The sequence below is a fragment of the Erigeron canadensis genome, chromosome 4 (assembly GCF_010389155.1).
Source record: "Erigeron canadensis isolate Cc75 chromosome 4, C_canadensis_v1, whole genome shotgun sequence".
Lineage (NCBI taxonomy): Eukaryota > Viridiplantae > Streptophyta > Magnoliopsida > Asterales > Asteraceae > Erigeron > Erigeron canadensis.
Genome location: NC_057764.1, coordinates 2,015,266 through 2,029,159, shown reverse-complemented (window position 1 = coordinate 2,029,159; position 13,894 = coordinate 2,015,266). Strand labels below are relative to the sequence as shown.

Sequence of the window (13,894 nt, the reverse complement as noted above, 5' to 3'; positions counted from 1 at the left end):
AATAATATATATATATATATATATATATATATATAATTATTAAAAGAGTAGTAATCCAAGCCTTTTAAATACACCTTCAAAATCAAACCTATATTAAAAAGTTGTCACATAGGATTTTACTTTACATGACATCTTCATATTTTTTTTTACAATATTTATTTTATTATATGCCAAATTTTAGAAACAAAGGTATAAAAAAATACAAAAAACTTATTTATAATAATTACATTCATCGAACTCCACCAAAATCATTCTTTTCTTTTGTATATCGTGGAAGTCAAAAAAATAAAGAAAACAACTTTTCTTTGTTCAAAGTTGTCGAACAAGAAGAAGAAAAATTCAAAGGCTTATTTTGTTTTTCTTAGCTCTTGATAAATTAAAAGACAAGCATCCGAATGACGTTGGTTGAAATATAATATAGATTTAACGCAATTCAATCCACAACGGTTAAAGGTAATCAAGCTTATCTCTTTATTATTTATGTTAATTAATTGTATGTTATACGTGATTTATTTTTCGCTCCATTTATTCGTGATTATTACATATTATGTTTGTCATGACAATTTTGAATTACTGTAAAACTGCTACGTACAACACCTAATGACAAGTAAATAATTATTTTGATATCACGTCTCATCTCTTATTACAAAACTCTACATATACAAAATTAAAAATTATAAAACCAAATCCCGTATATTAAGAAAAAACCTGTATACTAGAAATGAAAACATTGCATCCAATTGTTTATTATTATGATTTATATTCCGTATAAAAATAATAATACATTTATATGATCAGATTCAAATTTTGTAGGCAAAATGCTAAGGATAGTAACAAATATTATAAATCTTGACAGTATATATATTATTCTGATCTGAATAAATCTAAACATAAAATATATATCAAATATCTCAAGTTTAGCGATTTCATTTGATTTCTTTTCATTCTTTTTGAGAAATCCGTCCAACACAATGACTTCTAATCGGTCCACAACAATGTGGGTTCTTTCCATGATGATAATTTAATGTAATATCTTGATTGCTATCTAAATTTTATTTAAACTTTTAATAAGTATAATGACTCTTTATTATGAAAACTAAGTTACTATCTTCATATGAATTGGTTTTTAACTCTTTTGGATATATCTTTAATTATGATCGACTTTGAGCTTTTACTGGATGTTTGGTTTGTTGATGCGCAATATGTAGGTTAATTCGTTTCTTTTATGGGTAGTGATTTGTTTTAAAAAAGACGGAGTTAACAGTTATTTCTTATCCAAATACGATGCTAGGAGCAAATACGCAGATACAAGATACCGTCAACCTTGCTCAAACTAATCCTCACGATCCAGGTAGGAAAGCAACACCATTAGGTCTCTGATGAATATGTTCAGTTGAGTATATTATCTTTTGTCAATATTAAAAATTTTGAAAAATCAATTAAACATCCGTACATCGTGCGGGTAAAAAACCTAGTATATATATATATCATTACTCTAATTTTAGTGTGAATTTAGATGTGCATATTTCTAAAATTTTGAAGTATATTGATATTTAATAAAATGAAATTTAATTACTTGATTATATTCATATAAATTTTATTTTTGATTACTCACATACAATTCTCGGTCACTTTTTCTCTTATATATTTATCTTTACTAGTCTCCAGAGCCGTCCGATGGACGAATAGCCTAAAAATATATATGTCAAATGTAAATATCAAAATAATAAATAACAAAATAGGTGAAAAATAACAGAACATGAACAAAACAAATTTAAAAAATGAACTCTTTTGTAGTAGAAAAAAAAGCCCTAATCAAATTACAATTAACAACAAACTAAGTTAAAATAGATGAAAATTAAACATTAACATAACAATTTAATATCAAATAATATACAAACACGGACAAAATATCAAAAACTAAATTAAATTGAAATTAAAAAAAAACGTATGTTGTTTGTTTTCTTTTTTGAGAATTTTATTTAAGTTGATTTGTTTATTAACGATTGGAAAAAGAATAAGAATATGAAAGAGAATGAAAATGATTAATGAAAAATTAAATTGTATATATAATAATTTATTGGAATAGTTTTAAATATATTATATATCTTTAAAATTTTAAAATTTTTGTTTTGATATAAAAAAATTTATAATAAAGTTTTAAATATAATAATATATTTAATAAGCAAATAAAAAATATAAAAAAATCTAGAAAAACTAGAAAAGTCTATAGTAATTAGGTTAGAGTTATTTAGGCCCCAAAAGAGCTTCAAAAGGTACCAAGTAGAGGTGTACAAAAAAAATGGGTTGGAATTCGTACCCGAAAACGAACCCGAACCCGAAACTAGTCAACAACCGGGTTTAACCCAACCCGGCGGTTACTAACCGGTTTGGGTTTTCGGTTTCCAATGTCGGTTAGAGACCGGGTTGAGATCAGGTCAGGTTCGATTTTTGGTCAAAAAAACCGAGTCAAACCTGGTCAATAACCGGTCAAAGTTTGACCCCAAACCGGTTTCAAACCGGGTCGGGTTAGGTAGAAACCGGATTTTGTTCACCTCTAGTACTAAGTGTACCCCTAACCTCCTATTTTAGTTATAATATATATCTTTATATTATATAAACTAGATTTTAGACCCGTGTCCAACACTGGACACAGGGCTTACGATATTATCAGTATTAGATTTTCATACATTTAAATCATAAAAGCTTATAATTTTGAATACATACGCTTCTAAGTATTATACTTTGTAAGTTGTAGTATAATAATCATAGGTTCGTCACTGTCATTATTAGCTGAGACATATTGATGAATATATTTGCCGTAGTGATACCACAAGGCACATACTACAATAATTAATCTATTATGGAATTTTTAAACCAGTTGTATTAATAATGTGATATTATTATAAAAGATAATTCAAAATTAAAATCATCTCAAGTTGATGGGGAAAAATATATATAAATTAGGGTAAATTACAAAAATCATACCTGATGTTTGTTCAAAACTACACTGATCATAAATACAATTTAAAAATTACGCGAGACATACTCATCGTTGCCAAAAACTTACACTGACCATACCTATCACTAACGGTCGTCTATTTGACCGTTAAGTCAAGTCATGTGCCGTGCATGTGAGGTATCAAAATCATAATTTTGTGTATAATTCAGGTATCATCTGTGTAAGTTACCCTAATAAAAAATTATTAAGATATTTATATTTATATTTCATTTATTAAAGTTGGTAGATATTGTATATTAAATTCACACACACACACACACACACACACACACATATATATTAAAAAACCTATTTCAAAATAAAAAATTTATAAAAAAATATCATCAAATGTTATAGGTTTAGGCTTAGGAATTTTAAGGTTAGACTAATAGCTAACCCTGAAACTCAAACCCAAAATGCTACAGGATTGCTAATTTGAGATATATTCTAAAACGGTGACGAGTCTTCGACTTTAATTTACCCTTCTAATATGAGATGGATGTCATCAAACATACGAGAAAATTATATTGTTTTTTTATATTTTTCTTTTTGTTTTTTATCAATAAGGTTCTATTAAAAACAATAAATCATAAAAAATAAAATATAATAATATAAAAGTGAAAATTTTAGTGGTTTTTATAATTTTCATCCTTGTTATATTCATTTTACACATATAACAAAATAATAATGACATATATAATAATAAACTAGGTTTTAGACCCGTGTCAAATACACGAGTTTACATTGTTATAAAGATTAGATAATATTACAATTGTTTTAAAAAACTTATATAAGTTATTATTCATTATCTATTATATTAGATTTAATAGTAGAAAGTATAAATTTGAAAACAAAAAAGTGTACATTAAAATAATTAAAAATTAAGTATTTACTAAGGGTAAAAAATGCACATTATTGAAAACAAAAAAAATGTAAATTAGTGATATTTTTTCTACATACATTAAAGTGTAAAGTATAATATTTTAATATATTTGAATAACGATTATTAGGATTTTTAATTTATAATTAGATTAATAATGACATCATCAATTTCTAATTTGATAAAAGCGAAAGCTATGATTGGTTAATAAACTATTAGGTCAGTTGTCTTTTAGTATAGATAAAGATGCATTCTTGCATCAACTATTTTTCCTGATATATTTTTCATTAAAAAAACTATTTTTATTTTCATAATAAATTTCATATTTACCAAACTTAATAATTGAAGTATAAATAAAACTCTAAAGTTCTTAATAATTATTTTTATGATGAATTACAAGGATAATACCTGAACTATGCACGAAATTACGGTTTTCATACCTCACATGCATGGCACGTGACTTCACTTAACGGCGAAATAAACGACTGTCAGCAAAAGGTATGGCCAGTGTAAGTTTTTGGCAACGATGGGTATGTCTCGCGTAATTTTTAAATTGTAGGTATGACCAGTGTGTAGTTTTGAACAAACCTTAGGTATGATTTTTGTAATTTACCCTATAAATTAAGTATTTAGGGGTAAAAAGTGTAAATTATTATTGGAAAACAAGAAAGTATAAACTAATGAGACTTTTGCTACAAATTACTCGTAATATAAATACTAGTATAATACTCATAATATATTTAGATAATGATTATTAGGATTTTTTATTTATAGTTAATCTAAATGATGACATAAGCGATAGTCAATTTGATTAAATTGAGAGATTTGATTGGTTAATAAGTCATTAGTTCAACTGTCTTATACTATATATTAAGATTAAGATTAAGATTAAGATAATCAAAGACTAGTACAGTACCCGCCAGATGCGGCGGTGTGGTGGTTGGGGACGACTGTTTGTATTAAAGGCAGCATCGTGTGATGTATATAATTGATGTAAAGGTAATTGACATAAAAGATTAATGAAAATATTTAAAAGAATAAAAGACTGATATTATAACATAATCATTATAACATAATCGTTATCCTCATGTAACTTTTAACTGGAGAATATTTTTTTTAGGAGAAGTTTAGATAAATTTAGTTGTTATCAAAAAGAGAACTTTAACTATTATGAAAACCCAAACTACTTTTTACCGATTTAAATGTACACGATAAATACAAATTATACATTGAACTATTTTTCATAAATTTAAGGTAATAAGATCGATTATAATCAAGAAAGAATTTTAATAATAATCAAACAAAACCGGCCAGATAGACAGATTCAAAGAACAGATAATAAATGATTTCTAGATTTGAATTTTGACCATGCATAAATATATAAATCTTGAATTCTTCACAGCTTTTTCCCAATAAATTTGCAGTAAAAATTCCTTCATCTGAGTCAATAAAGATGATCATGTTTAATAACCGTTTTAGTTAATCCCTTAATTTGCATTATTTAAGGCTTCTTCATGCAAGCAACCTTATGCATATATAATAATCTCACACACTATAAATAAACCTGTCATTGTCATCATCATCACTAAATATACTAAAAACACATGGGAGGATCAAGCGATCAAGTTCACAGTACTAGACGTTCACCGGCGGTAGCCAATGATGGCGACACATGGGAGAACCGTGGCCGTGTTGCCAGAAACATATCATCAGATGCTATAATCAATCTAGACCAGTAAGTCTTTGTATCCGTACATATGATTATGGTATCGGTACATATGATTATGGTACAAATCTATGTATTATATTTTTTCTTTTGACGTGTCAATTCTTAAGGCTGTCGTTATCAAAATCCTTTTTACTTTGATTTTGTGATGCATTAATTAATAATTTTGTTTGTGATATATCTACAGTGGGGATCCAACAATGTATGAATCCTTTTGGAGAAAAATGGGGGACAAGTGTACGATCGTGATAAAAGGACATGAATGTTTGAGTTACTTTTCAAACCCTAAGAACCCATGTTGGTTTCTTGAACCAACACTTGAGGAATCTATCAAGAATTTGCATGGTGCAGTTGGCAATGTAGTAACCGATGGTTACTCCATTGTAGTTGGGACCGGTTCAAGCCAGCTTTTTCAAGCTGTGCTTTATGCGGTCACTTCACATGACCAACCTAATCAAATGAGTGTTGTTTCTGCTACTCCTTACTATTCGGTACGTATTACTGTATCATCTAGTTATAAATTTTATGTCAAAAATCAATTAAAGAGTGTTTTCCCAACTTTGAACTAATCGGAAAATTACCAAATGCAGTCTTACCAGGAAATTACGGATTTGGTCAAGTCAGGGCTATACAGATGGGGAGGTGATGCACATGAGTTTGATAAGGATGAGCCTTGTATCGAAGTTGTGACTTCACCTAACAATCCTAATGGTGTGATCCGTGGAGCCGTGGTGAATCGTGAGGGTGGGATCTTGATCCATGATCTTGCATACTATTGGCCTCATTACACTCCTATCACTTCTTCATTAGCCTCTGATATCATGCTATTTACTGCTTCCAAATGCACTGGGCATGCTGGTTCAAGAATTGGGTAAGCCTATTTTACAAGAACAAAAAAATAAAATGCAGGCATTGCCATTTTTAATATATAGATGTGTGTCAAAACTTAATTAGATATAGAGTATACAAGGAAATTAAGTAAAGAAAAATCATACTAACTTAATTCTAGGCCTATATATACAAAGTTTGGAGTCTTGAATAATGTTTTATTGGTGTGGAATTAATTAATGACTAGATGGGCACTTGTGAAAGATAAAGAAGTGGCAAAGAAGATGACAAAGTATATGGAAGTGAATACAATTGGGGTATCAAAAGAATCACAACTCCGGATTGCAAAGATCTTGCAAGTTGTGGCTGATGGATGCAAACATTCTGGTGGTGATGATAACTTCTTTGAATTCGCGCAAGATTTGATGTCGAAAAGATGGGATATGTTAAGGGAAACAGTTAAAAAGGCACAAATGTTTACTCTACCCAAATACCCTCTTGATCAGCATTGCAATTACTTCGGACGTATCACTCAAGCATATCCAGGTAATTAGTTATATTATTATATAGTACTATAGTTATTTTGAAATTAAGAGACAATTCTTTAGAGTTGAAAGGACCCATGTTCAAGTCTCATTTTATTAAATAGGAGTAGTATCTTTAAAGATAGAAACCTTAAAAACAATGTGAAACTTAAATTTTTAACATGTAAAATTCATTAAAATTAAATTTGATAAATTTTGTGATGACAGCTTTTGCATGGATCAAGTGCAAGGAAGGGATTGACTGTGAGAAGTTATTTAGAGACTACAAGATCTTGACAAGGAGTGGAAGGCGATTCGGTTCGGAACCCGAGTATGTAAGGGTTAGCATGTTGAGCAAGGAAGAAGATTTCAATGTGTTCATTGATAGGCTTTCTATGATTCAAAGCTTCAACAATGGTGAAGAAAATGCCAATTAATGGCAATATGGAAATGCATGGGAATCTTGGTGAAAGTTAATCTAAAAAAACTATATACCAATGGATTAAATTAAGGTTATATGTAGATCCAATATAGCATGAGATGTTTGACTAGTGAGCCATCCTCTTCAAATATGTAGTAGTAGCTGATTTATGTTGTCTTGTTAAAGATTATCAAGTTATGAAAACCTATAAAAATGTTTGAAATAATGTTAATCTGTGTGTTGTTTTATATTTGTTGTGTTACTATAAAATAAAATTCAAAAAAATCAGAATATATATAACGTCGCTAGAGAAGAAAGAGTCGTTATTAAAGGTGTATGGAACGCTTTTAAAATACAACTATATAAAGTAGTAATATATATGTATCACATGTAAAATTCAGATGAAGAATCTAATTCAATAAAGAAGGTAAATTTAGTGATGCGTACTAATATATTAACAATAAACTAACATATACTATCCTGATAATATTATATTATTAAACAAATATAGTCAACAATTTTTGTGTTTATTAATTTCGGGCATCCAAATTTTTTAAACAAATTAATTAACCCGGAATTGCCAAAACCAAAAATGTCTAACAAAATGAATTAAGAGTTTTAGCTTAGTGTATATGTATATGCTGTAGTTTCCTTGAATGTGTTATTATTAGTTAAATAAATTTTATCGACCATATCCTATAATTTATTCAGTGGTTATAGTTATCTTGTGATCTAAAGCATGTTACATTAAGTTTTTAAGGAATAATGAGTTATCATTTTTCATTATAGTATTATGACAAATTATTGATATTTGATACGATATACTCAATCATGAATCAGACTTTACAATTAAAAACTAGACACATTATTAGGTTCATTTCACTTGTACTAACTAGTTAATGATTAGACTTTTATACCAGTTAATTAGTATTAAGATAGGACCATTACTTATTTCGGCATATTTGGTAATGAATACTTAAAATTCATATTAAATCGCGACTTTACAAGGAAAATGTTTTATCGGTTTTCAAAAGTTTTGTTGTTTTTAATTACTTACATTGTTCATATATATAATCATATTGATCAAGCCCATACAGTACATATATCAATACCGATTATTCTTTAATACAATCTACCTCTCTTCTGCTTCTATTGTAACAAAAGGTTCTTCTTTTTTCGTGATGAAATAAAAATAAATCCATGTCATCCATACTATTAGAACTTGTGAATTTCTATTTAGTGTTAGGATGCCCAAAATCCGGTTAAAATAACCGACTATCTTGAGGACCTGGTCTGAGCTAGGCCCCCACCTTTGGATAGTGAACGGAATGCTCTTTTTAAAAGTTGCCGTTTGAAAAAACAAAATCTTATGTAAATTCAAGCTATGAATATTTATAGCAATACAACCCTTGCATGTCAACATAGGAAACAGACCGTATCCTCACTTCCAATAATTGAGTTAAATCCAACAAAAATTGTATCTCATCGCCATTCTTATTTTCTCTTAAATAGAACACTGCTACCGTAAGTCATCAACTGTCAAGCATTGTCGTTGGCTCGTTACACACCGCCAATCACACAGACAGCTAGCAATCACAAAAAAACTAATCGTTATGGAGTTGGTGCGTACGTAGGTGCCATGCTAAATTCAGACGTGACCAAAAATTATTCTAGTAAGTAGCATAGTAGAAACAAAAAAAAAAAAAACACTTTTCTACATTGAAAACAACTAGTCTATTTGCTTGTTAAGATAATAGCCTATAAATATACAACATTTCAGGCTTTCAGCAGTTTTTTCCACAAAAACACCATTGAAGAACTATAGGGCACTAATGTAGATGGCATGCAAAATAGCACTAGATGGAGATTACAAATGAAATAAATTTGAGTAATACGGTTAATTTTAGTATCATACACTAGCAAGTCATTCGCAACTAAACTTTTAGCTTAGCTTTTTGAAGTTGCCATTTTTACTCCTTAAAGACAAAACATTACCAAGTACGTCCACTCAAGCATATGGGTCGTATATGCCACTTCTGGGAATGAGTATAAAACGAAACAATAGCGGAGAAACTCACCTGTATTCCTGAAACTGTAAAATATGGTATCTCAAATTTTACTCGAATGGGAGTTTTTTTCTCGGGAACCGCTTCTTCGGCTGTTATGCTAGGAAGATTAAACTCTGCTCTCAACATGTATTACTAAAAGATTAAGAGCAACTTATCTTTAACAAAAGATGAACGATAATTGCATACTAATTACTTCATTTTCAAGTTTGCCAGCCAGATAGTGAAAAAAAAAATCTAATTCATTTTCAAATTTGCCAGCCAGATAGTAGAAATGAGACACTGGACAATGGAAGATGAATTAAATTTGTGGGTAGTAGTAATAGGCAGTGTTGTGAGACACAGCCGATACAGCCGAATCGGATTATGTATCGGCCGAATAACTATACGAGTTTTCCATACTCGGTCTGAAAATCAGCCCGGGTTCCAGACCCGGGTCAACTTGGTCAAGACTCGGCTGTATCGGTCAAGAATCGGCTGTATCGGTCAAGATTCGACTATATCGGATCGGGACAACCAAATTCAAACCTTTTTTTCTTTTTCTTTTTTTAAAGCTTCTATTAATTTTGTTATTGTTTCTAGACAATTATATTTAAGTTGAAAAATCATGTTATGTTTAAGTTTGAAGGTTTATATATATTTTTAATTTTTTCTAAGATATAGTTTCAAAAACTATTATTTTATACAAAAAAAACTCCACTATTCACCGATCCGATTACGATTCCCGAGTTTCGCAACCTTGGTAATAGGTGAGGAAAAACTATTACCTTACCACTTGGAAATGACTTTATTTTCCAGCATAGTGCATCGTTTTAAGGTGCATAGGCAGCTGATCCCATGGAAGTCCGCATACTTGGATTAATAGCATCGGCCGGCACGGGCAATTCAATTTCAACATTTGTTGAAGTGCTGTGAAGTCAATATACTCTTAGGCAACATTTAAAAATTTAAAGAAGGTGGCAAATGATCGAGTCAGACAGGTTTGGTAACAAATGGCAATTTTTTTGCTCAGTTATTTTAGTACTTATTAACGATTAGTATGATCATCGTGATTACAAAACTTCGTTATTATAACTCAAACTTAATGCAGAAAGTAATTTTAAAGGTTGTGCACAACAGAGATACCTTTGGAATGGATTCGAGCCCATTTAGTCCATTTCACTCATTCCCCTTCTACCTACATATATAAACTGGCCCATTTAACATGTTAAAGATGTAAACTTACCCAAATTGGCCATCGGTAAGTAGATGAGTTTCAAGTTCACATCCAACTGATACTTTCAATAAAAAAACTAAAAATTAAATCAAAATATACCTACAATCCTTGAACTGTCTACGGGCATCAATCATAATTTCCACACGGCTTCTAGAATGTCTTTCAACTTGAGCCTCCACCCATATCAGAGGCTTTACCTGAATGAATTCGTCAGATCTTTATAAATCAGGAGGACGTAACATTTGTGCAGATATTTTATCTTGGTTTCAATAATAAGAAAGAAACAATGAACGAAAGGAATAACGAGAGCAACCTGAGTACTAAGTCGATAAGTCATGAGGTCAAAGGCTCCATCAGGGGGGAACAAATGATTCCGACCGTTTTCGAACTGGGCCAGCTGCACACATCTACACCAAGTTCTTATGTTGGCTGAAAACAAGTAACAGCAGATGATACCAAAAGGAAAAGAAGGATATAGCAATACATAAAACATATTTGGGATAATCTAATTCGGTGGAATGCCACTCAATGAACAGTAACTTGTATAAGCCACGTGTTGATACAAGAGATGGCTATTACAACCCATTATATCATGTGTTATGAATGGGTTGATTCAGGTTAGGTTTTATCTATGACAGGTCAAACGGGTCTATGATCGCCTAAGTGTAAATTTAGTACATAGATGTAACTTGTAAGTCAGCATACTCGGTAATCAATATATTGGTTCATCATTGAAACTTTAAAAAAAATGTAAGTGTTGCAATTGTATTTGATACCGATCACTGTATAAATTAGATGATTCTTAGGACGAAAAGTGTTTTGGGTCAATCCAAACTAGCCTGACACATTTTGACCCAAACCCGATTTGACATGCTACCCAACCCAGGCCGCCTAGCCCAAAGTCCACCTCTAGTTGACACGCAGCAAGCAGGCCTGCTGCATAGCTTCATTGGAGTAAATTTCCCATAACTGCTATTCAACGTGTAGTTTAACAACAATGTCATTTTCCCTTTATACAAGTGACATTTCCACATACAAAATATAATGATCATTGAGGATAAATTCTTAAGGACACTACTCTCAGATTTGAATTTGAATACATACTGATGAAACTAGGTATAATCCAAGTCAATAGCTTTTCCTTTACTTGTCCGTCCTTGTGCCTCCAATAAGACCCTATCATTTAGCCCAAGCTTACATTCGGGCATACCACTGCATGTTATAAAGGCATATTAGTATGACATCGACTTCTACAAGGCTGCAGCCCTGTACTCCAATAGAATGCAGAGCCAATTGGGAAGTAGGTATCTTAATACTTGATCCACCTCTCCACCTTAGGTTCAGCTGTATAATTCTAAACAGGACATTCAAAGTTTTCAAAATGCTTGATGCAAAGAATTGCTAGAAAGCAAATGACAAAATACTTCAAATTTGCCTTATGTCCCAAAATGCATATATGTCGCAAATCTCCATAGCTTCCACAACGGAAAATACTGATTTTAAGGCACATCTTATTGCTTAATCTATCGGCTTAAAAGAGATCACTTTTGCTAGATTTTTTAAGGTGGGCAAGATATAAGATTTGGACATATGGAATCCTGAGTGTTAGCCTATCTAATATCCTAAATTCCTAATTGGCTAATTCCGTATACGATGGATATTGTCCTCAACAGCCCAGGCATCATTTAAACTTGAAGAAATGGAAGCTAAAGCAAACTTTGGCTTAATTTAGGTGGGCGGTTGTTTTTCTTACTAGCCCAATACCTAACTTTGACATACAATTTGATACGAATCAAACATAAAATTGTTTATTACTAATATAAAGAAAACAAAAAACAAGGAATAAGCCTCCTGCAATTCGAGAAGCAGGTTGTCTCCTTTGTCAAGTTGAGTCAATATAATTATCAATACCTTTATTCATGTTTCTCTTGACTATACATACTCCAGGGAATTGGATTGACATGAAAACTAAGACGAGGGAAACCTGCGTTTACTTGTGGAAAACTCCCCCTGTTTTCTAGAACACCTTTTTTAAGAAAACATGGAAAAGGGAAAAAGCAATTGAATTTGTGTTTTGTAGTGAACTTTTCTAAGGAAACAGATAACACCATTTTCTATTTTATAACATGATATTAGGAAACAATCTTTTGATGTTTTCCATATTTTCAATAGATTATAAACCTCCTATTCTAATTTCTAACCCTAATCACCTCACTCCTCATGCTCTCAACTCCTGATCTCCACCAACCTCCATCATCCACCATACTCCGATCCACTCTGCCCACCCGATCCACCACCGTTTTCAGAACTTTTGCATTTTCTGTTCTTGATAAATTTACCACAACTAAACGCAGCAAAATCCTAATCCGTAATCAATAAAGTAAAGCAGAATGACGAATTAACGCAAAATCCCCTCAACTTGCAGCTTTCTTCTTTTGCACCACTGATATACTTTCCCCCATCTCTGACCCATTTGACCTGGACTCGAACTCATATCACAATGCAACCTTGCCTTAGAAGAGCTGCTTCAAGTACGGCAAAGAATGGGAAACTCATAATATCTATATTTAGTTATTCACCTAATACCCACCAACTGAAGACAACATAATGCAAAATATTTCCAGCTTTTGTAATGGACTTATGGTATACGATAGATGAAGAGAAAATAAAGGATAAATATAGTTCACCTCAAATAAGTACGCATCTTTAATGCTTCAACAACGTCTGACCATCTGTCCATTACTGTTGACAAGTATATTCACATGCTCTACGACATCCAAAAAAACCTGAACAAGACATACAAAAAACTTTTTATAATCCATTTACAGTAATAACCTAGCCAAATCCAACAGAAAGAAGACCTACTTCATTCTTTTTTGTATTCCTCATGGGAGGCCTCTGTGAAACTTCCATCCTATATATATGCATCAGTCTTAATGAACTCACTAATTAAGGATTTTACCTCCAATGTATCGAGGATAACCAAAGTCCATATGCCTTAGGGAACTTTTTCCTTCCAATAAATAATAATACAGTTAAACATTCATACCACTACGACAAAGTGATTCCTCTTCCAACTCCTCCAAGTAATGCTTAAATACCTATTACCAATGACGATAATAAACTGATAGATATCCGGGTACATAAAGATATTCCTTTTAACTGAATTCTATGACAAATATCAGTTACTACACTTAGGTCGGTGTAAAAATAAGATAAGACTAGCGGCATT

General features: G+C 31.1%; 1 protein-coding gene and 1 pseudogene across 1 annotated transcript; one reads left to right on the top strand and one right to left on the bottom strand.

The window, feature by feature from the left end:
- Positions 1–5,485: 5,485 nt before the first annotated feature.
- LOC122598580 (L-tryptophan--pyruvate aminotransferase 1) lies at positions 5,486–7,537 on the top strand. The gene is made up of 5 exons (XM_043771176.1): positions 5,486–5,616; positions 5,795–6,098; positions 6,198–6,478; positions 6,683–6,981; positions 7,188–7,537. The coding sequence occupies exons 1-5, from the start codon at positions 5,486–5,488 to the stop codon at positions 7,394–7,396; spliced, it is 1,224 nt and encodes a 407-aa protein (XP_043627111.1). The 3' UTR covers positions 7,397–7,537.
- A 1,255-nt stretch (positions 7,538–8,792) lies between these two features.
- LOC122598445 lies at positions 8,793–13,655 on the bottom strand (annotated as a pseudogene).
- Between the last annotated feature and the right edge of the window lie 239 nt (positions 13,656–13,894).